At 49.0% G+C, this 20,563-nt stretch overlaps 4 protein-coding genes across 4 annotated transcripts; 2 read left to right on the plus strand and 2 right to left on the minus strand.

Moving 5' to 3' along the window:
- Positions 1–2,828: 2,828 nt before the first annotated feature.
- On the plus strand, positions 2,829–3,608 carry LTR84_011306 (uncharacterized protein; the record flags this gene model as incomplete). Its single annotated transcript, XM_064854839.1, has 1 exon — positions 2,829–3,608. One exon carries the CDS (start codon positions 2,829–2,831, stop codon positions 3,606–3,608), a length of 780 nt encoding a protein of 259 aa, XP_064700061.1.
- Positions 3,609–13,443: 9,835 nt separating this feature from the next.
- On the minus strand, positions 13,444–15,217 carry LTR84_011307 (uncharacterized protein; the record flags this gene model as incomplete). The annotated part of the gene is made up of 3 exons (XM_064854840.1): positions 13,444–14,130; positions 14,190–14,290; positions 14,392–15,217. 3 exons carry the CDS (start codon positions 15,215–15,217, stop codon positions 13,444–13,446), a joined length of 1,614 nt encoding a protein of 537 aa, XP_064700062.1.
- Positions 15,218–16,310: 1,093 nt separating this feature from the next.
- Positions 16,311–17,369, plus strand: LTR84_011308 (uncharacterized protein; the record flags this gene model as incomplete). The annotated part of the gene is made up of 1 exon (XM_064854841.1): positions 16,311–17,369. One exon carries the CDS (start codon positions 16,311–16,313, stop codon positions 17,367–17,369), a length of 1,059 nt encoding a protein of 352 aa, XP_064700063.1.
- A 1,998-nt stretch (positions 17,370–19,367) lies between these two features.
- LTR84_011309 (uncharacterized protein) lies at positions 19,368–19,634 on the minus strand (the record flags this gene model as incomplete). The annotated part of the gene is made up of 1 exon (XM_064854842.1): positions 19,368–19,634. The coding sequence occupies one exon, from the start codon at positions 19,632–19,634 to the stop codon at positions 19,368–19,370; it is 267 nt and encodes an 88-aa protein (XP_064700064.1).
- Positions 19,635–20,563: the final 929 nt, after the last annotated feature.

Here is a 20,563-nt window from a genome sequence, read left to right on the forward strand (position 1 = left end):
TTCGTTTTCGACGCTACAAGTTGTATGTCGCTTGATTCTCCGCGGAAGAGTGATATGTATATTCCTGCGTGAAGCGCACAGCTAAGAGGAGCTGAAATCCTGGCTCCCACTGCCACGCAACCAAGGCGCAAGTTCATAAAATGTTGAGCATGTGATGGCTGCAAGGGTGCTTGTAAAAAGCTTTCGATTCGACAGTCACGTCAAGTTCGCTTCTACCGTAGTATCAGGCTGACCTATCGACTTTCAGATGTGGCCGCCATAACGGCCACTGTGCAGGCAGCAACATTGACCAGACTCCCAACCGGTGAGACCACCTTTCGGCCATCGCTGAGATGCATGAATCGTTCTAAGGGCCCCTATTGAGTATCATCCTTTTCTCGTGAGTTGTTCCAGCCACGCACCGGGCTGCACAATCCCATGGTCGTGCTGTCGTCAGGCTCGTGCTGGCGTCAGGCTCCAGCCTCTAGACCATACAACATTCGGAGATGGTCGGTTAAATGTCTCACTTATGGTTGTAGAGTCACCAAAATCACTCGTGTCAATAATTTGTGTATCAAGCTAAGCAGTGGAGTAAAAGAGGAAGCAGCACAAGCAATAGCTGGGCCCATCCTCGTGGCGAAACGCGACGCGACCCGTGCTCAGGCTTGCGCCCAGTAGTAGCTCCTCTGGCCATCCCATGTCCTACCTAGCGCAAAAACTGGAAAACGACCTTTTTCCCTGACCAACCATTCAATATCTCCACGATAGAGAAGGCCTTCGGAGTCCTTGAACGGTATTCTCTTGTCCACTGGCAAGGTGATCAAAAGAGCTATAGGATGCACCGGCTTGTGCATGCATGGGCCTACGATCGGGTCAGCGCGATAGAACAGCATAGATTTCGTGAGTGAAGCTATAATTAGATGCGGCGATGCTCCTCAGGACAGATTCCGATTATCATTGAGCGTGCCAGACTCGGATAGGCATTATACTCGAGACGTACTCAATAAGGTACAAATAGGCGTTTTCGGACCTAGCCCGCACTATAATGTCATAAATTAGCGAGAATCCTGCCAACCTGGACTCCATATTTAGCCTTCCTTTCCGTTTCATGTAACACACTTAAATGTTTGAAAAGTTGTTGATCTGTTCTAATAGGAGGTTGATCCTGCCCACACGGAGGAATCTTCAAAGCCATCTTAACCCTAAAGCAAGACGTATGACCCTACATCCAATAGTGTTAGTGTGAGGCTAGGAGTGGACCCCGCGAAGCCCATGGTTTTGTTAAATGCGACCAAGGCGACTCGTATCCTTCACCTAGGCATGGACAGCAGGCACTTGAACATTTTGGGATTCTCGCTATGTTTGGTTGACATAATCACTCAATGGTGCAAGCTGACTGTATTACTATTGCCTTGTAACAGCCATGTGTTTCTCCGGGTTTAAAATGGGGTTGCCCCGGGATGACTCGAACACGACTTGCAGACCCTCCAATGCACTCCATTGCATTTCCCTACCACCTGGCAACGCTTCCATTCAACTCGACATCCATGTGCCTTGCATCTTCGGAATGAGTGCTCGTTGTTAGAATGGCCACAACGATCATGGCTACAGAATCCCGATCTGCCGGAATTCGTCGACATCCTGAAACCTTTAACTTGGATCGAAAAATAATTTGATGACGTACCTTGAACTTGAACCTTTGTGGTGGAGTGGAGGTGTTTAGTTATAATTTCGACACGGTCGTACCCGGGGTTGGGTTTTGGTAAGGGAGAAATGTCAGATAATTTCCAGCCATGTTGTGCGCTTTATAGAGTTCCGATACCTGTATGGGTCCTGTTTCTTTCACATGCCACCACGGTCTCAGAAATCTGTCTATGAACATTGTATGCATGCAGTATGACTTTTTGTGGTTTCACATTGCCCTTAGCATGTGTATGATGACTGGTGGCCATGGCCCTGGTTTCATCGACCTAGCCTTGGCACTGGGAACTTAAGGTTTTTCAGCCAAGACCATGCTGTCAGGCGACTTTGCTCCCATAGCTATTCTGTTTTAACGCAGAACTTGAATCTTCGTTGATGCAAAATACAACAGCCCCGCGTAAACAACCACCACTTGCCGCCATGAAGGCTCAACCGGGGGATGGCATTTGTCCGACACGAGCGAAAGTCTGCTCGATCGCTACATACAGCTACAATCTTTGCACGGTTCCGGACTCTCCGTCATACGAATTCGATATTGAGGAGAAGCTGTTTGAACTCATCGAGGGAGTGCCAGCCTTCTCTTGCAACTCAGAACAAAGGCTCTCCTGGATTGACGGCGAATGGCTGCATTTGAAATGCAAATCAGAATGGGGAACAACGACCACTTCAGAATGCGATATCCGAGTGAAAAGCCTTACCCACTACATAAGAATGGGCCTATCCTCGCCAATAAGCTATAAGCACCAGGATGTGACCCCGAACACCACACTTGTGTTGAAATTTGGAACTTCACCATATATGCCATGCCTCATACGAGCATGGTGTTACATCCTCTCTTGTCGATGGGTCCAGAGACTTGCGAGGGCTGGGGAACGTGCCTGTCTCATGCAGGCTGCGCCGCTAAGTCTGACCAATTTTTGGGAGACTACAGTTACGCAGGAGTGGCATGCGATAGTCATCCGAGGTGAATATACCTATCATGCCCCATGGTCTTGGGCAAAGGAGGGTGCCACCTCTGCGTGAGTCCGCCGCTCAATCCTGCACGCACCCTCCCTGCTGACCATGACAGTAGTTTTGACTTACCAAAATGCCCTCCTAATTCGACTTTGGCACTAGAAATACTGGAAGATTTCTGTACTGCGGAAAGAATGCAGAAAGAAGCTACGCTTGCTCTCTGCATTGCGATTCTGCTTTCGCAGTACCCAGACCAGGTTGTCAAACTTCCAAAATACTCATTGCCGACCTCCCAGTCAGCCATCAGACTCACTCCGAACAAGTCTCTTGACTCTTTGGTGGACAAATGTATTACTTTGAGCTGTGCCGAAGACGGCATAGAATCGATATTGGGCGGCTCACTTCTTGATCCGGGCGTGCCTTGCAATTTGATTGGAGCCTGGTTCCTTGGAATTCGTCAAGCACTGTCAGACTGCGGAAGCCTCCAGATCTTGGAAAAGCTCATGGCGAAGAACGGATCGACTATAGCACCGCTGTGGATGGCGGCGATTTGGTGCGAGAAGACCGAGCATATCCTTGACCATGTGGTTCTTGGATATTCACCGGTCAGCCTCCCGGTATCCACTTGGATCGGGATCCCACAGTCTTTTATTCAATACGACTATGTTTCCAGCGGACCGGAAGAGACGATACCACGGGCCAACGAATACCGTATGACATATCTAGTGAACCCATCGGCATTACCGCCGATGACACCATATCCCCCGTTGGGATACACCCACAAGAAATATCTCAGCCTAGAAGTGCGCAGCCATTTGAGCCATGATCACTATTTGCAGAATTACAGGATGTTCTGGGCTGTACAGGACAAGGAAGATATTCTGGCGCAGTCGTTTGAACTTCCGCGCCGGACTTGCACTTTGGACCTTGTCGGAGAATTGCCTCAAGTGAAGCCCGTCTTCCGCGCAGCGTAGGTGAAAATGTTTCAGGTCGATTCCATGGCTAACTTGAATGAGATTTCTTGATGATGGTGATTATGCTTCGGAAAACTCCACACGCAATATCGTCAACTGGCATAAAGAGACAGAAGAAGGTGGCATCTGGCATGACATGGGAGACGAAGATTGGACAAGGAGGATTCATAAGCATCCTTGGATACATCGAGAATCTTCAGATTACGACTTGAAAACTTCCGATTTTTCTGACCCTGGTCTCCATGAAGTATTTGACAAAACCAATCTTCGCAGATGGCTAGGGAATATCTCCACAGATTATTGGGTGGAGGATGATGATGATTTCGACTTGAAATGTTATCGAGAACTTTGAACGATATTTAGGCTGTCTTCGTTGACCATATACAAAGCATGGTGGAATAAGCTCATAATTCTTGTGCACAAAAACCAGCGACTCTTTCTCCCGTCTTTATTTGGTTATAGTCTATTGCTTCGTTGCTTCACGGCGGCTGGTTCCTCCGCAAATCGCTTGGGTCGACAACATCGTTGGTAGAAGTCCACGCTAACGGCCAATATGGGCTTTTATGGGTAGCAAGACCAGAGGTCATGTAAATCAACATGTGCCAGTGATAAGTCGTCGGTGTTTCCAATGACATAGCCTTTGATCGAAAGTTTCGGAGATTTAGGATCGCTTTGTAAGATCTTTGCAGGGAAAGGCAATTGTGGGATGAGAGGTGCTGCCTTTGGCTATATACCCATCCAGACTTGTGGTGCAGGCCAGGGAGTGTTGACCATGCCGGGATTCGAATGCATGGTGGATGCTGAAGAGACTGGCTTCTCGGGTTGTCGGGCGACGTAGACTGGATGGCAGTTTGCTCCGGGTAAAAGTAAGGCCAATCTGTGCTGGCATAAGGCGACAGCTGGTGACGAGGATTTTTATCTTGCTCTTGTTGAACTTCATTGTAGGGGGTATAGGCAGTTTGTAGATATTGGAATCCCCCTTCCATCACTTGGTTGGGTTTAGTTAGCGAAGGACTAAACATATCCCGGGAATTAGACAGATCTTTTCGAGCGTTCAAGTTGATTGCTATGTCTGGGAATATACATATGTCTAGCTCGAACCCCAACGGACTTATGGCCAGTAAAAGTGTAATAGAAAGTGAGAATCATATAGCATAGAATTTTGTTGTGTTTAGAGCCACCATTAGATAATTAAGTCCTTTGGTGTGGTGTTCAGCGTCTTGGGCATATCAGTTCGGACGCTGGGCGAACCGGGTTTCGGATCTGTGGAGGCGCATGGTGGCCTCTTTCGCGATCAAGCCCAACATGTACGCGTCTCGTGAACACTTGAGCGCTCCTGTCCTGCCATCTTGACGCTCGCAGTCTCATACTCACCGGTTGAGGTTGGACGATGACCGTCACCGCGAGTTGAGGAAGCTGCAACTGTGGGCTTGAATCCCTCAACATCCACACACCTCCTTCCTGGGTGCCTTGAGAGATTCACATCCAGTCGCCGACAGCCAGTCACCTGCCCTTACAGCGTGAAACTCGAGACCAAAAATCACAGTGCGCAAGGACTTAGTGGTCAAGAGACAGCCAATCATTAGTCGCTAAGCAAAAGGGAATTCCTCCGTAATAGTTCTTCCAACCTATCTAGAACCTTGGTCCAGAGACGAGCAGTTTGCAGCACTATTCTCCAAAGTCACCGGATGAGAGGCTGGTCATAGTTGCTGCCTGTGCGGCGGCCCGTATGACGATTACTTTGCGGATGTTGTCAGAGGTAGTCAAGGGGGTTGAGGCTTCGATTCGATGAAAAGGATGGTTAGATTTGAGAACTACCTTAGACTCCGGCATCTATTTGGTGGCAGAAGGGAGAAGTAGCAGTTGTGATCTGGGATCTCAGATTAGAGGTAGCTGTGAATCATTTTCGCACCCTCGCAACTAGCTCGTATCTTGCACGTACCCATGCAGAACAAAACAACACATGTTGATCTTCTGTCACCCAAGGAATTCAGTGATCCATCAATGATACGACAATACGAGGTCCAATACCAATAGGCGCCCGCGGCCAGGTGGTCGCACTAAGTAGCGGATCTTGCAGCCTGTTTGGCGTTTCCGTTCTCTGGTTGTCACGGTCGACCAAGAGTCGAATGCCAACTTCCCACTCGTGATATCAGTGTACGAACAAGCAAAGCTACTTATGACAGTCGCATTTTATCTCGCAGCCAACCAAGGATCCTCACCCGGTGAAACTTCATACTCCTCTGCATCCCTCACTTTGGTCCACTACTCAGTGGCTGGGACAGGTGTGGGCTCTTGTGAGAGCGGCTCAGGTTCTCCTATGAACCGACCTTTCACGATGAACAAGGCAGTTGTGATAGAATCCAAGACCCGCTCTTCCCAGTCAACAGTCCGAGAGTGTGGGTCGCCAGCCTCCTTTCCCACGGGTTCGAACAGCCAAATCTTGTCCTGAACTCATCACCAGTAGAGTGCTCATTGGTCGTGTTCGTCATAAGTATCCACCAGCCTTTCGTGCACAGTGAGCTATATATATGGCTGTTCTTGTCTGCATTTCTGCCAGCAACTTCTCACACTCAATTTCTTATTGTGTTTCTTCCACTATGCAGAGAAAGTGGACACCGGATTACTCCGACTCTGACCTTGACGACATCGAGGATGACTCAGAGCATCCAACCAGTGACCTACCCTCGTCCTATACAGAGGGTGACAACATCGAATCTCGTCAGGCATCGCGACCTGACCCTGTGGAAGGTCCTCGATGGCTTTTTAACCAAAGCGTACGTCACGAGACCTTTGAGGAGTTCTTCATTACATACGGAGAGCACTCGACACTCACTCATTGGATCATCATCAAGTGTCACTACCGAAATATTGAACCTCGGTCGCTTGAAGCAGATCTATTGTCGCTACTTTCACCAGAAGCCAGGGCTGTACGCCTCTATCGCTCACTGTGTCTTGTCCTGCCTTCTATCAAATTCGAACAGTATTGCACTTATATAGATCTGCAGACCAGGGGAGGTCGGATGTACGTCTCGGTCACGTCACCCTTGGAAAGCCATTCGAACTGGACTCCCCGGGATATTGTCCGCAATAACGAGAGAAGTTCCAGCTGCACTTCAACGTCTAGCCCTGAACCCATTCTCCGCAGAAGACATGGTCAGCAGAGTTCTACGTCGAAGGGCAGCCTGTACCTAAGGGACGAGGAGAAGCGAAAGCGACAATGGGCTAATCGTCAGCCCATTGTTATCCCTTCCTGAGTGAACACGCCGTGGACTGAAACGAAGGAATGTTCTTTGGCTGTTGAATTGCGAAATCTCAGACTGCAACTAGAGACGTCCAGCATTTGCGTTCGAACTCTTGCTGGATGGAACGGTCGACGGTGACGCTGGGCGGCAGCGACAGACCATAACTGGCAATCGTGACTGAGGAAAGCAAATGAGCATCAGTTGTTTTCTTTGTGTTTTTGTTCCTGTCAGGCTTGGAATCGATCTGTATTTCTGAATAACCAGCAGACACTTACAGTACCTATCTTGGATATCTTTCGGATATCTTTCAAACTAGTCGTCCGAAATTCTCTGAACGTCGCATTTAAGAAGATTTATTGCTGGACAGTGTGCATATTGTTCTGGCCGCTAAAACGATATAGTTCTGTATCTGCTGACAAACTGGAGACGTGCGAGTCTAATTTCACATTCCCTTAACAGGGCACGCTCATAGGAGATAGGATTCTACGTCTTCGGCTTCAAACGTCTCAAATCCATCTTCGTCCTAACGAGCATGATTGGCACAGTGCTCCAATGTTCCCCACTTCTGCTCCCGTCACCACTGGTATGCCCTTTGACCAAAGAAGGCGTTTCGAATAGCTGCTACTAGCTGAACCGCTGCGCGGACCGCAACATATACACACGAGATAGTTTGACTCTGAAGGAGATGGAAGAGAATGAGATGAAGTGTTTTGATTGTCACCGATTTGTGATCCGTCATAGACTCGTCAGTTGAAACATTACAGGAGTGAATACACGTCATCGGAAGAGGCTGGCCGCCAGGGTGGCCGTTTTTCAGGCAGCACTTTCGACCGGTGAGCCAGGTCATTCGAGCCACATCGAGTTTGTTCATTTGGCAATATTCTCCAGCCACGAGCTGAAGATCGAAAGGTATTATGAGGGAGGTGGAGGATTGATGGCTCCAAATGATCCGTTGTAAAAGAGGATTCACGCTATCCTACTACACAGCAGGTTCCTGGCAAGTCAGCTCTACGATCCACCGAGGATCGCAGTCTGGTCGTGCCGCCATTTCTTCATCGTCGAGCTCCAGCAAAGGAATCTTCCGCACACGACTAGGATCCTGGAGCAATAGGTGATCGCAAGGCGGAGGGATTCGGTTGCCTACAAACGGATAATCAAGAGTGAAATGGTTTTTTTGGAAGCGAAAGGCCGCGGAAAGATCGACTCAGACGGATTACCTCCCATCCAATCGTGCATTGAGGCAACTAGGGCATTGCGACTTATGCACTTCGATGGGAGCCATTGTTTCTCCCATCGACGACGAATCATTCCACCTGCTGCAATGCCAGGTAGGTCATGATTGTCTGCCTTGAGTTTTAGCAACAGCCGAGGGAGGGGCCTAATAGAGTGGTTTGATGGCCCTGCGGAAGTGGAGAGTGGCTGTTATCGATCGTCGAGGACTAACCAAAGGCAACCTCACCGGTTAAGAAGCTTTGCCGGCTACGGCCTGTGTATTACTCAGATGTATTGTTGCACTAGATAACTTCTTTGGCGCTGTGGACGATGGTTGCAGATGGGACAGCACGAAGTCATGGGAATGTGGAGCATGGCACTGAATAAGGGGCCCAAAAAGAGACTTCTCCCGCCTTGCCCTTGTACTGTGTCTATCTCGATTGTAAGGTTTGCATTGCTGTCCGTTGCTTCTACCCCGTACTATGTACTTTTTCTTATCTCCTTTCCAGCAAATTGCTTGAAGTGTGTGCACCACTTGTGTGATGTTGGATGATAATACTGATTTGAGACACTACTGATGACGCCACATCACTCTCGTGAATCTGGTTGTCCATCACTCTGCAGAAACAACACGGTCTGGCTCTGCTCTAGTTCGAAGCTTACATTTTTCCAAGTAGTACTCCGCCAGTGATCTTCCAGACATGGGCTTATAGGAGGCCACCAAGAGCTCCTCCCTCATTTCTCTCTTTTCCGTGGTCTTCATTTTCCTCAACAGTTGTGCAATTTCTCGTGACAGAGAATGATTTTGTTCAAGGATATCGCCTTCTGAATCTTCGACCAATTCGGGTGTCTTAGAACGGAAAATGTGGTCATCCCCTGGCGATCTAGACTTCACTTCACACGTGCTTGACAACACCCCCGCCCTGCTTATCAGTCAGCCTATGTTCACTCGTCCGGGCAGTTTTGATACATAGCAGTCCAAATTCCCAGAACCAAAGTTGAGGTGTGTTTTCGTGGTGTTTGCCCGAAGCCCTGTGCTGCACAGCCGACTAATATAGTTAGCTCGGTGTGGCTGGGAGTGAAAAACAATTGCCCCGGTGTTGAGTTGCTTCCCGATCATTACATACTGTATAGACCAGCCACTTCAAGTTTTTCCTCAACGTATGAGGTTGACTATGCTGAATGAGGCAATTTCGGTTTGCGTGAGGGCTGAAGGAGGAAGCCATATCGACAACTCAACATTAGTCCCTGCCGCCCCCGTCCTGTTAGAATGACCTCTTGAGAGGAAAGAAGCACTTTGCCGTATACGAGGATCATCATATTGAAGTGGCTGGGAGTCCCAACCATATGAGATTTGGTCGTACGCCGCCGCCTGGTGTTTGAGGATAAGTGGGGCCACTTTGTCTGGTGCGGAATTGGTAAATGACAAGCAATGATCATCGTGAGCGATCGACTTCTTCTGCAGCTTGGGTTCGTTGGTCCAAGTAGGCAAATCAAGTTCTTGGGCAAGGTGAGCGGAGAAAGGTGGTATGTTGATAAAAGGTATTGGATGCATACCAGCACTGCGCGAGAAGGCTGAGTTCAGTGGTGCTTTCGCAATGATGCCGATGTTGGCAACAAACAAGTTCCTCGTGCTGATACGCCCAATTTCAGCGGGAGGTTGGACAGAGTATACAAGGGTAAATGCCGACCCCTGGATTTGAGATTCGGACGCGCTTGGTAGCTCAAGAAAACTCAGGTTGCTTGAAAGTGCGAACGTGGGACGATTGCTGGGGAGCTCCTCTTTTGTCCTAGTCTCACACTCCGCTGCACAGGCAACAACTACGACCAACCTCTCAACCGGTGAGGCATTTAACCTAGTGCCAGGAGACTAATCGACCGATCTCAAACACCAAGGTAAAGTCGCATTTGACTCACAATTTCACCGGTTCCAGGAAGAAGTCTGATCGACTTCTGTGCGATGACTTGCCACTCATTTCCTACAAAAGCATCGCTCAGCATCATGAAACAACGGGTCGTTGCCTGGGACGCCCCTCGAGGCACCGTTGGCATACCAGACCGATTATGTCACATCGGTCTATATATGTATAGTTATTTATGTCCTAATTTATCACAGGTTCTTTCGATCGAGCTGAGCCAGTACACCGACGACTCCCGAGGTGCAGGGTTCCTTTTGAGTTTCAGTGACCCTTTCCACTCTGTACATGTTTTGAATACCCTATTTGCTTGTTGACGACCAAACATACCATAGAAAGCAATGAATAGTGTAATGGTGAAGTGTTGCCCGGCGCTTATCCCACAACTCGTCCTTTTCTTGTGGATTTCAGTCGCGAACGTCGAGTCCCCTAATCCACGAGTGCATGCCTTTAGTAATCATTCTCGGCAGAGGGAACAGCAGAACCACATCCCGACCCAACAATGCCATGATAGCAGACTATAAGCGCCAGTGATTCAAGCTACGTCACTCCATCTCCGTGTTTTCACCTGCACTCTTTATATCATTGTTCCGAACCCGGCAGTGGGCGATCGCTGTAGGGACATTGCGGTCCCGGGCGTACCTTCATCGTCAGCGACATCACGGGAGAGTGAATAGGAAGCCTACCATGCTCTTCTGGGATCACGTCCACTCTCAGTCTCGGTCAATTCATCACCGACCGGGACACCCGTGTTGGAGTCTTTAGACTGCCCTGATCCAGACCGAGAGTAACTTCTTGTTGCTCTGAGCCCAGCGGCTGTCGGTATCGAGGGAGGGCGTGTGAGCTCTCAGCGTTTTCCCGCCATGGTGGCTGGTGGGTACCGTCAGAGTGGGTTTGGAGGAGGGGACTCTTCGGAAGGGTAGGTCCGGAAGTTCCCTCGTGCGCCTCACGAGACTTCTGTTCCGCATCCCGAACAGGGGAGAGAGAGGCTCACTGCCCCTGATTGGTCCGACATAGCAGAAAGCAGCTTCAAGACTGCTATCATCCTGCAAAGTCCCATAGAGAGCGCACCCGGCCACCTTCAGGGTTCCTCTGGAATTGTACCACCCCTCTGTACCGACAAAAACCGCCACCGATCGCTCATTGCTGGACAGTATCCAGTGATACCAGTGTAGGGCGGCACCGTAAGACGGAGGCACCATCGGAGACTTCCATGCTCTCGCAGCAAATCGTTTCGCCTCTATTTCACAAAGTAAAGACACAGATATGAGCAGAAAGGCTCTCTCCAGGTGGGAGCATTGGAAATGGTTTTGCAGGAGGCACTCGACCATCCATGGTAGGACAAAAACTCTCGGCATCGAACCAGGATCAGACAATGACGAAAGGTGTGAAAGGCTGTCATTGTCCGGGTGAATGACGAAATAAGCACATCCATCGTCACCAATGAAGCTCGCCTACTTTGACTCGATCTGGACATGATCCAGTCCTCGAAATTTCAAATTCTTTGGAAGAATGATATCCCTTTGTTTTGCTTGGTAAGCCGGGGGAATCAATCTCGCAATGATATTTCCCGCCTTGCATTCTGTCAGGACTTCTACGTGAATCACCTATTGTAGCGGACGAGTGCGGGATGGAGTTGCGGGACTGTCGTTGATGCCAGCCGAGCTCTGGCATATTCCTAGAGCAGGTAAAGGAGACTGGCCATTTCTGGATGCTCTTTGCCAAAGTGCGTGAGATGCAGAGTGGTTTGTACACTCAAGTGGCGAGGGAACGAAATGAGAAAGAGAAGGTGTCAGTGATGGTAAGGCCACTTATAGATGAACCAACCTCTTGGCAATTACCTGACCAGACTGATCTCGCATATCCTATGCTTTTGCGAATGCGTCTGTTGGTCAGGAGTTCACGAAATCACCCTTGAACGTGCCCAATTTCCAATGATGCAGCGTAGCACGGGTACGTGGCTGATTAAATGGGCAGAAAATGGTCGGGAACTAAAACACAACTACGAAGAGGCGGTACACTGAATCAACGGGATACTCATTCAGAGTCGAGTAAGACAAGCTGCAAGATCGAAACTCGCGAATTTTCAAGTCGTGATACAGTTCCCAGGGGCTACAGAAACGATGGCAGTCATAGTCCCGGGCAAAATTGACCGCTATTCTCAAGTGCACAGCTTTCGAGAATGCTGACCACAACTTGTGATGAGTTCCAACGACCAGGCCGGAAAAAGGACATGGCGACGTGGAGTCGGACAAAATATCTTTCCTATCATATTTTGCCTCGGCTACGAATCCTTCAATGGCTGCGTAACTCAGATTCTGTCTGCAGCTATCGTCCGGTCAATGCTTGAGGAAAGAGCTCTCAACCCGGTGACGTGTTATCTCTGGTTCTGTCAATCTTCCTCACCTGGTGGTATATTTTCTTCGTGCTCTCACGCCAGCAGGCATGCCGTTTCTGTGCCACTATCGACCTCGTCATACTTCGTTCGAGCACGCTCCCTGCCTCTGGAGGATTGTATAGTCCTGTGTGATCCTCGATTCCATATTTTCGACAACCGCTGACGAAGTCGTGTTTTCTTGGTGTTAATGTGGCAGGACTTGGGTAGCAATAAAGTCTGAGAGGAGTAAGACGATTCCGTTGACCCTAGGCGTGGGACAGGTTGCTGCTTTCCTTTCTTGGGCCCTCGAAAAGGCTCCTGCAGCGCTTCTACCGCGGTTTCAGTATCATCGGCGCCATAATAATCTCGCACAAGGTGGTATTCTTCTCACCTCAGGGGCGGCGACAGGATATTCCTGACTAGATTGCTCCCCGAGAGCTCAAGGTTCATGCAGCTACCCCCCAGAAGTGGCAGCAAGGAATCGACAATCTCTTGGTCCTTGGTCAGTGTATGATAGTCTAAGGATGAGAGAAATTCTCGTTCCATGGAGTTGACCTCTTGAAGCGTGAAACCAAACCCTTCATACCCTTTGCAACGTGTCCATCTCAACCACGCCGTGTTTTTGATCCGTTCGTCACGGTGACATTTAAAATTATGGTCAAGTGGTCCAGATATGCCGCAGCCGCAGAGGTGTATGGCCAAGTTTTTCCACTAGCCCTAGAGCATCGCGTTCATTTTCATTACCGTTGCCCAGACTTATCTATAAATCACCTCCCGTTCTCGGAATCCATCTGGTTGGATGTGAAAGACAGCATTTCGGTGCCCTCGTAGACAATTCATAACTTCTGAATGTGGGCACGATGATTCTCCAGTGTAATCAAGAATTATCGATGATGTTGATCGATGTCGTGCTCCCTGTGCTTCTAAGAAGGTGACCACAGAATCGACACTAGGATAGCTAGGGTCACGATCGTCTGAGGCGCGTTCAATAGCCTGCATAAGTTTTGTGGCTGGAAATGGTTGTGTGTCGAGATTCTAGGTCTTCATCAATGAATTGGACTTCACCGTTCTTATGATGGAGGCCCCTAGACACCATTATTGGTGACAGAATGGCGGATGGTGGAAGGTGGAATGTCGTGGAGAACAACATCATGATGTGTCTCGGCGCCCATTTGGGCAAACCCGAGATGAATGGGTAATTCGGGTCGGCTAGTCAGAAAGACTCGTATGCGGGCCGAGCTCAGGCTTTGCATATTGGCAAGAAGCGACAAAATAGTACGTACATCTCCCTCTCGGTTACACTCATCCAGCGCATCTATTACCAAGACAAGTCCTGCTCGTAAGTTCGGACCAATATCAGTCAAGGGTCGATAGATGAGTCTGTCAAACTGCTCCCTCAAAGACCTACGGATGATCCCTGGATCCTCGTTGATCGCCTGCTGAATGTGTGCCGCCAAATCTGGAATCTGTCGTACCAAGTCAAGGGTAATGGTGGTAAAGAATAGACTTGCGTTCTCGCGATCATGTTCACCTCGCTTGAAGAAGAAACTAGCAGCTAGTCGCCCGTGGTCGGCAAACATCTGCGCCGCCGTGCGAGAGATCGTCGACTTGCCCGTTCCGGCCACACCTTTTAGCCAAAGAATGCATTTCCCATCAGCATCGTCAGCCCAACCGTATATCTCTCGCAGTAAGTCTACCCGAGTATCCGGGTGACATCGAACATCAAGTTCACTTTGATGGGAATTGAAAGCGGCTCCAGCTGCCACTGGGAGCTGGACAGAAGGCGTCGCGGGGACCCTCGGAGTTTGGGTGATCTGAATGCGAGGAATACCGAGAGAATCTCCTTAGCATATGCTGCCGCCGTCGCCGCTGCATATTCCTGCCATTGCTTGTTCTTGCGTGAATCGGCATAGTCGCAAATACCCCGGATCACTGAACATGGAAAATGGTCCATCAGCCCAGCCGCTCCATTTCGAAACAAAGAATGCCGAGCTCCCGCGCCCACCGATCTCGAGTTCCGCCATGCTTCATACCCTGATTGCCCGACGCGATCAGTCCGTAATGAATCGCTGGATGGTTTCCGGATCGAGGAGGCCGAGTCACTAATTTACTCGGATCGCGACCTTCACAAGTGCCCTCCGAGTTAAGGTGCTCATATAGAGCGTCGTATAGCCGATCCGGTCGTCGATCACAATATCCATATTCAGGTAACAAGGAACGATATCTTGCTCCCATCTCAGACAGGTATTCTGGAATCCGACCGACTCCCAATGTATGGTCTGCTTGTAACTGAGACACGGCCGTCAAGAGCACTTGAGGGGGCTTATTCAACGTGCCGATACGTCTAAACCGTCCCTCTTGAACAGTTTTGCCGTAGTCATATTGGACCACTCCCCCGAAGTTCTCGTCCGGTTTGCTCACAACAACATCTCCCAGTCGAATGTCGTTGCACGAACTGTGGGCTCCTCCTCCAATGCCTACCATCAAGCCAATGCGGATTGATTGAAAGCTTGACAGCATTGAAGTGGCCACGGTCACTGCTGATGTCGTGCCATATACCCCTGCAGGCATACAGGCAACAACAACGTTATGAGTCCCTATCCGTCCCAGAGTATAGGTATTGTGGTCTTGAAGAGACTTGGGTAAGGCGGGGTGAATTTCGTCCAACATGGCCTTAGCTGCAGCCACCTCCAATGGAAGGGCACAGATCCATCCGACCGTATAATCAGAGTAGGAGAATTGGATCGAAGTGGTCACACGGTAGAGCTCTGGTGCACCGTCATGATTCTCGTTTAGCTTCCTCCTCTTTGCCACATCGAACACTTGGGGATCTTCAAGTCCACGGTTTGTCCTATGCATTCAGGCCCTCAGTTCGCACAGGTTAGGTTTGTGTGGGCATCGCTGTCGAGGCACATTTTCGTCAGGTTTGGATTTGTCGTGAAAATCTGTGAATGATGGAGAGACTGAACAACGTTACGATGAGTCGAGTAGGCTGAACGATCGTAGTTCAAAGGCAGCCAGTCCGAAATATCAACCTGACTGCAGGCAATATGGCCGGCCCTATGGCTGATGGGCAACAAGTAGTGTCATAAGAGAGAAGTCAAAGACGAGAGTAAAGAACGTGTGGCAATCAGGAAAGGGGTGATCAAAGGGAATCATCACAGGTGCTTGATAAGTGTAGCAGGAGACTGTAGTGAGAGCGTCATCGTGAATGTCTCGAGGCGTTCAGCTGCCAGTGAAAGAAGGCTCTAACGTAACGGACTAACGGCCTATCATGGATCACGTGCTTACTCGTGTAATTGAGGCAGAAGGACGCTAAAAGACAGTCTGATCGCCGGGACGTATCTCCTGCGCAGTCAGAATGGTATCAAAATGTCTTGGCGCTGCGTGATATGTAAACAAACTCACTTTTTGTAAACAACGATGTATCGGCCGACTGCCTCAACATGCCCCTTCTCTCAACTTTTCGCGTGGTTACTGCAGGCCTTACCAGCTCGCAAAAATCACGCGGCACGCAGCAAATTTTTACAAAACAGTATGACAACATCAACGACAACGAAAGAAGTTCTAGTAAGGATCAATGGAGAATTCTACAGCAGCTTACCAGGAAATGAATGCAGAAAAAGATTTCACCAGCAAGACGAGAAAGATCTCACATCAAGCCACGGTCAATTTCCTTTTTTATCACGGATTGTCTGCGCTAAATGCTAGGCCTCGTAAAACCCAGGAACCGTTTTAAGGGGTGCAGCGAGTCTAAAACCTGCGGTGCGACGCAAGCGTGCAAGCCTTTCTTATTTCGACATCGCTTGTACCGAGGTGGCTTAGGCTGAGATTACTCAGTTCCGGGGTAAAGTTTGCGGGGAAAAGGGGTCCCACATGCCTTTCTCCATCTCAAAAAGAGACGCCCTTCCGTTTTCTTTCAGATAGCAACCAGCTACTTTGATTTATGACAATGATCTCCCATATCAGGAGCGATCAGGCGAAAATCGCCAATTGGATATCCATCAGCCTTGCCATCTTCATCCTGCTCGTGAGATTCCTCTACGGACAGCACTATCGAAAGTCTTCCTTCGACATTACAACGGCTGTTATTCTGCTTTCCCTCGCACTTCTTATCGCAAGGCTCGTTGTTAGCCATTTCGTACTGGAATATGGCACAGCAGACGACATACTTCTGGAAGGATATACCAACTACAAAAGCCTCGATCTTGACAAGATCGAAGCAGGTACCATCCTGTCACTGGTCTCAAGGCTACTTATCACGACTGTCTACTGGCTTCAATGCGTCCTATTACTCCTTTTCTACACTCGAATCTTAGGACACATCCATTGGGTCAAACTCTGCATTCGAATCACGTGGATGGGGATTGCGGCTTCCTACATAGCCGTGATCTTTGCCACATTATTAGAATGCCGCCCATTCAGACTATACTGGCAGATCCGACCTGATCCTGGACTCTGTGCCCGCGCCTATGTTCAGCTTTTCGTCCAATGCATTTGCAACATCGTTATCGACCTCTTCCTCCTCGCTATATCCTACCCTGTCCTCAGGACACAAGGCCACAAATGGTCAGAGAAAGGCCGAATCGCGCTTTTATACGTTCTGGGTACCTTTTGCATCATCATCACCTGTATTCGTGTCGTCTATATCCATGGCTCCAACTCTGCCCAGCCTTCCCGCAGCTTTTGGGCATCCATTCAAGCCGTCATATCCACGTTTGTCGCGAATGTACCCAGCATATATGGACATTGGAAGCTCAGGATCCGGAAAAGGACACAAAGTAGCAGTGGAAGGAGGAGAAATACTCAACCAGATACCTACGTTCTGATGGACGAGCTGAACCGGCGTGGCTCACGGCCGAGAGGCGACTATGAGGAAGACCCCGCAAGCAACAACACGATGAGATCGGAGTCAACTAAACAAGGCAAAAGAGAAGACGGCAGTTTTTGGATATCGGAGTCAGAAATCCCTCGTCCGGCTGACATTGGAAAAGACACAAATCAGTGTTAAGGGCTGTCTTTGTAATTCTAGCACCTAAGCTGGAGGGGACTACAATGATCAAGCCGGGCGATATGGACACACACCCGGAGAAGAACGCAGGAAGTGCTAGTACTTTGGCGAGCGAAGGCCGGCCCTCTTCGAGAGTCCACAGTCGCATCGCCTCTTCCATGAACTGCGGGCCTCTAGTTGATTGGTCTTCAGGATCTGCGAAAGCCGACGGGGTGGTCGGTGTACAGCTATCCATGATTTGTATAAATCACTGAGACTCTTGAAGCGGTGGAGGAAACGAATAAGCATTGCTTATCAGTTGCAGTGGTTGCGTATCTTACGGTTGGTCTCGCTTCACTTCTTCTCTTTTTGCGGAGGTGGGATTAAGTTTCCTAGTTGATTCGAGACCACGAATAAAATACGGCCTTTCCGCCGTAAAGTTATGCCTATATTTTGTCTTGTGCAGCATTCGAGTTGGACCCAAAGTGGAGCCGACTCATGGCTGCACAAAACTTCAAAAGAGACACAGATATATGTGACTCTAGAGCCCGTTTTCAGAGGAAAAAATGCGCTTGTACGCAGATTGAGCAAAGTCAGGGAAGTCATTGAGAGAAATAAAGATCGAACTCAAAATCTCATTTACAGAGCGGGGACCGATAAAATCTTATTCAATACTGAACCAATAAATATTGGTCTTGGCAACATAGCATGGCCGTGGAGAACAATGTTGATACGGCCAGGGCATGCTTTATTACGGTGATCTACTGACCAGCTGATACGGCATGGGGACTTGGTTTTGAAATAAGCTTCCACAACCATACCGACTCCATTTGACGCTATCCTCTGTGCCATGTTACGGAAGATAAGGACCGGAGCCTTGTGTCGCTCATTGCTGCAATATGTTTCGTGGTTGATTTCGCATGCTTGCGGCTGCAGCAAGCTTTTGTGTTTTTCGCAGTAGTCGTTATCGCACAGGAGACAGCGCCGTGTCGTTCCTTCCTGCCTCCAATTATGCGCTGTGTGTGTTGTGCGTGTTGTGTGGTTGTGTGCCTGTGTGGTTGTGTGGTTGTGTGCCTAATTGTACCGCTGGAGCACGTGCGACACCATACGTGTTGCAGGCTTGGCAGTGGGAAATGCACTTCAGGAATCGTCAACCTGTCTCTGTTTTCTCTACTTATGGAGGCTGTTCTTCTTCCTCACTAAATTACGCGTACAATCTGGAATGGTCTTTTCCGCATCTACTGTTGAGCTGAAATGACTGGTGAATGACTGTCCTGCTGAGGTTTCTTGGTCCTTGTCAGACTGACAACTGCACTAGTGGCAAATTCGGTACGGTGGATCATTACGGCAGAGTATAGGGTCTTTAGCAGCAACAATACGTACTTGAACGAAAGCAGCGGAAAATGTTGTTACAGCTGTTTCAATAAACCTTAAGCCTTGTTGGAATCACTAGCTACGTTATGGGGCTAGCGTTCATTGGACACTAAGACCCTAATTTGCGCCTATTCCTAAGCGGAAGTCCCGGTTGATCATTAAGACTCTCAAGCAAACTGCTTTTTGCCATATGCTTGCCCGTAGATCATAAATTTGGGATCTCACCCTGAGAGCCATAGAACATTCGGTATCATTCATTTTTCATCGAACATGTCATCAAAACCATTTTGCGCTAGGGGCAGATATAAGAGTACCGAGACTCCACCCCAACTAATCACCATACTCCAGTCACCCACCCACTGTTGGGGGTTACCCAAAGCATCAGTGTAGCCGAAGCACCAGTAACAATTTTGTGTGGAACGAGTAAACGGACAATGGCCTCGTGGCTTACAGTAGCCAATATACATTGATGGTGCATTTGAAGTCTGGGCCGACGATGAATGTTGAACTACTTTAAGGGTTGTGGGCGAGCGTGGAGGAGCCAACGGAATCGCAACTGCGGTGGACCAAATGTTTGAATTGAGAAGAAAGACGAAAAATGATAGGAATTTGCCAAATGCCCTCCTCCCGGGCATGATCCAACCACTACCCGTTACTAACAGCCTCGCTCGCTTTCTGACTTTCCATGACCTCGACGACCTCAAACTCGACCAGGTCGTCCCAGTTCCGCATCCACACATCCAAGTCCACCCGTTCGCCCTCCATCACCTGGTAACACGTCGTGAGGTCCAACGTCACCCAGCTCGCGACGTACTTCAGCCCTGTGGGGGCGAGCCGGCCCTGTAAACGGAACCGTGCGTATACGGGTCGTGCGTCGTTGTCGCGGAAGTGTTCGATAACCATGTATTTCATTTTGGTATTTTGATCTGTAATATGTTGTGTTGTTTCTCCTGCGCAGTGCAGACTAGGAAAAGGGTTCAAGCTGAATTTTGTTTGAAAGCTTTCTACCACCTCACTCGGAGTGGCATGCAGATGTCTCACGCGGAAACCCTTCAGGTGGCTCAGCTGCTCGCAGCAACGCTCCAGTTTAGCATTAATGAGAACGGCTCATTTCAAGTCGGCAAAACTCCGGTGGAATAATCATGTGACTTGCCCTATCTGATATTATAATCTAATCTATTGGACATGGTCTTAAGTAAGGCATAGTCGCTCCACGGGGTCCGTGTCACGAGATCACCGGGGTCCTGACAAGTATAGTAAGTATCGCGGTTGTGAGAGAGCAGTCTTCGTGCGAACTATTACTAAGAACATATCCCTAGCAATGTTTAACGAAGTTAACTACGACTATAAATACTATGTGTCATGACCGTGTATATGTAGAGGGGCTGTGGACTGCGGACTGAGTGGACTAGACCTGCCTCAACTGCAACACTAAATGGAAGACCATAGAAGTTCCCAGACAGGGCCATTTGGGGTCATTTGAATGATTGCCATGACCCCCTCCTCGATAACATTAAGCGTTGTTGCTGGATTGAGAGACATCATCTACTCTAGCTGTGTGTATGCAAGATTAATATGTAGGTGCTGTGCTGGAGGTGGGAAAGGATGAAGTCGCCTTCGAGCCTGCATTCCGAGATTTTGTTTGCAGTCCAAAACCCTTGCGGAATAGGACTTCGAAGCCAGTAAATATTAATTCATCAGGTAAAATCTAGGGTGTCATAATCCTGTCTTGTTGAGACTTGACTAACTTGGTTAACAAGTTAGGCCATCGAGGTAGCTGTGCTCTCTCTCTGACTCGAGTGGTTTGAGTTATCTTGTCGCTTTAGTGGCTTTGGAGTTAG

Source organism: Exophiala bonariae, assembly GCF_035927105.1.
Source record: "Exophiala bonariae strain CCFEE 5792 chromosome Unknown scaffold_52, whole genome shotgun sequence".
Lineage (NCBI taxonomy): Eukaryota > Fungi > Ascomycota > Eurotiomycetes > Chaetothyriales > Herpotrichiellaceae > Exophiala > Exophiala bonariae.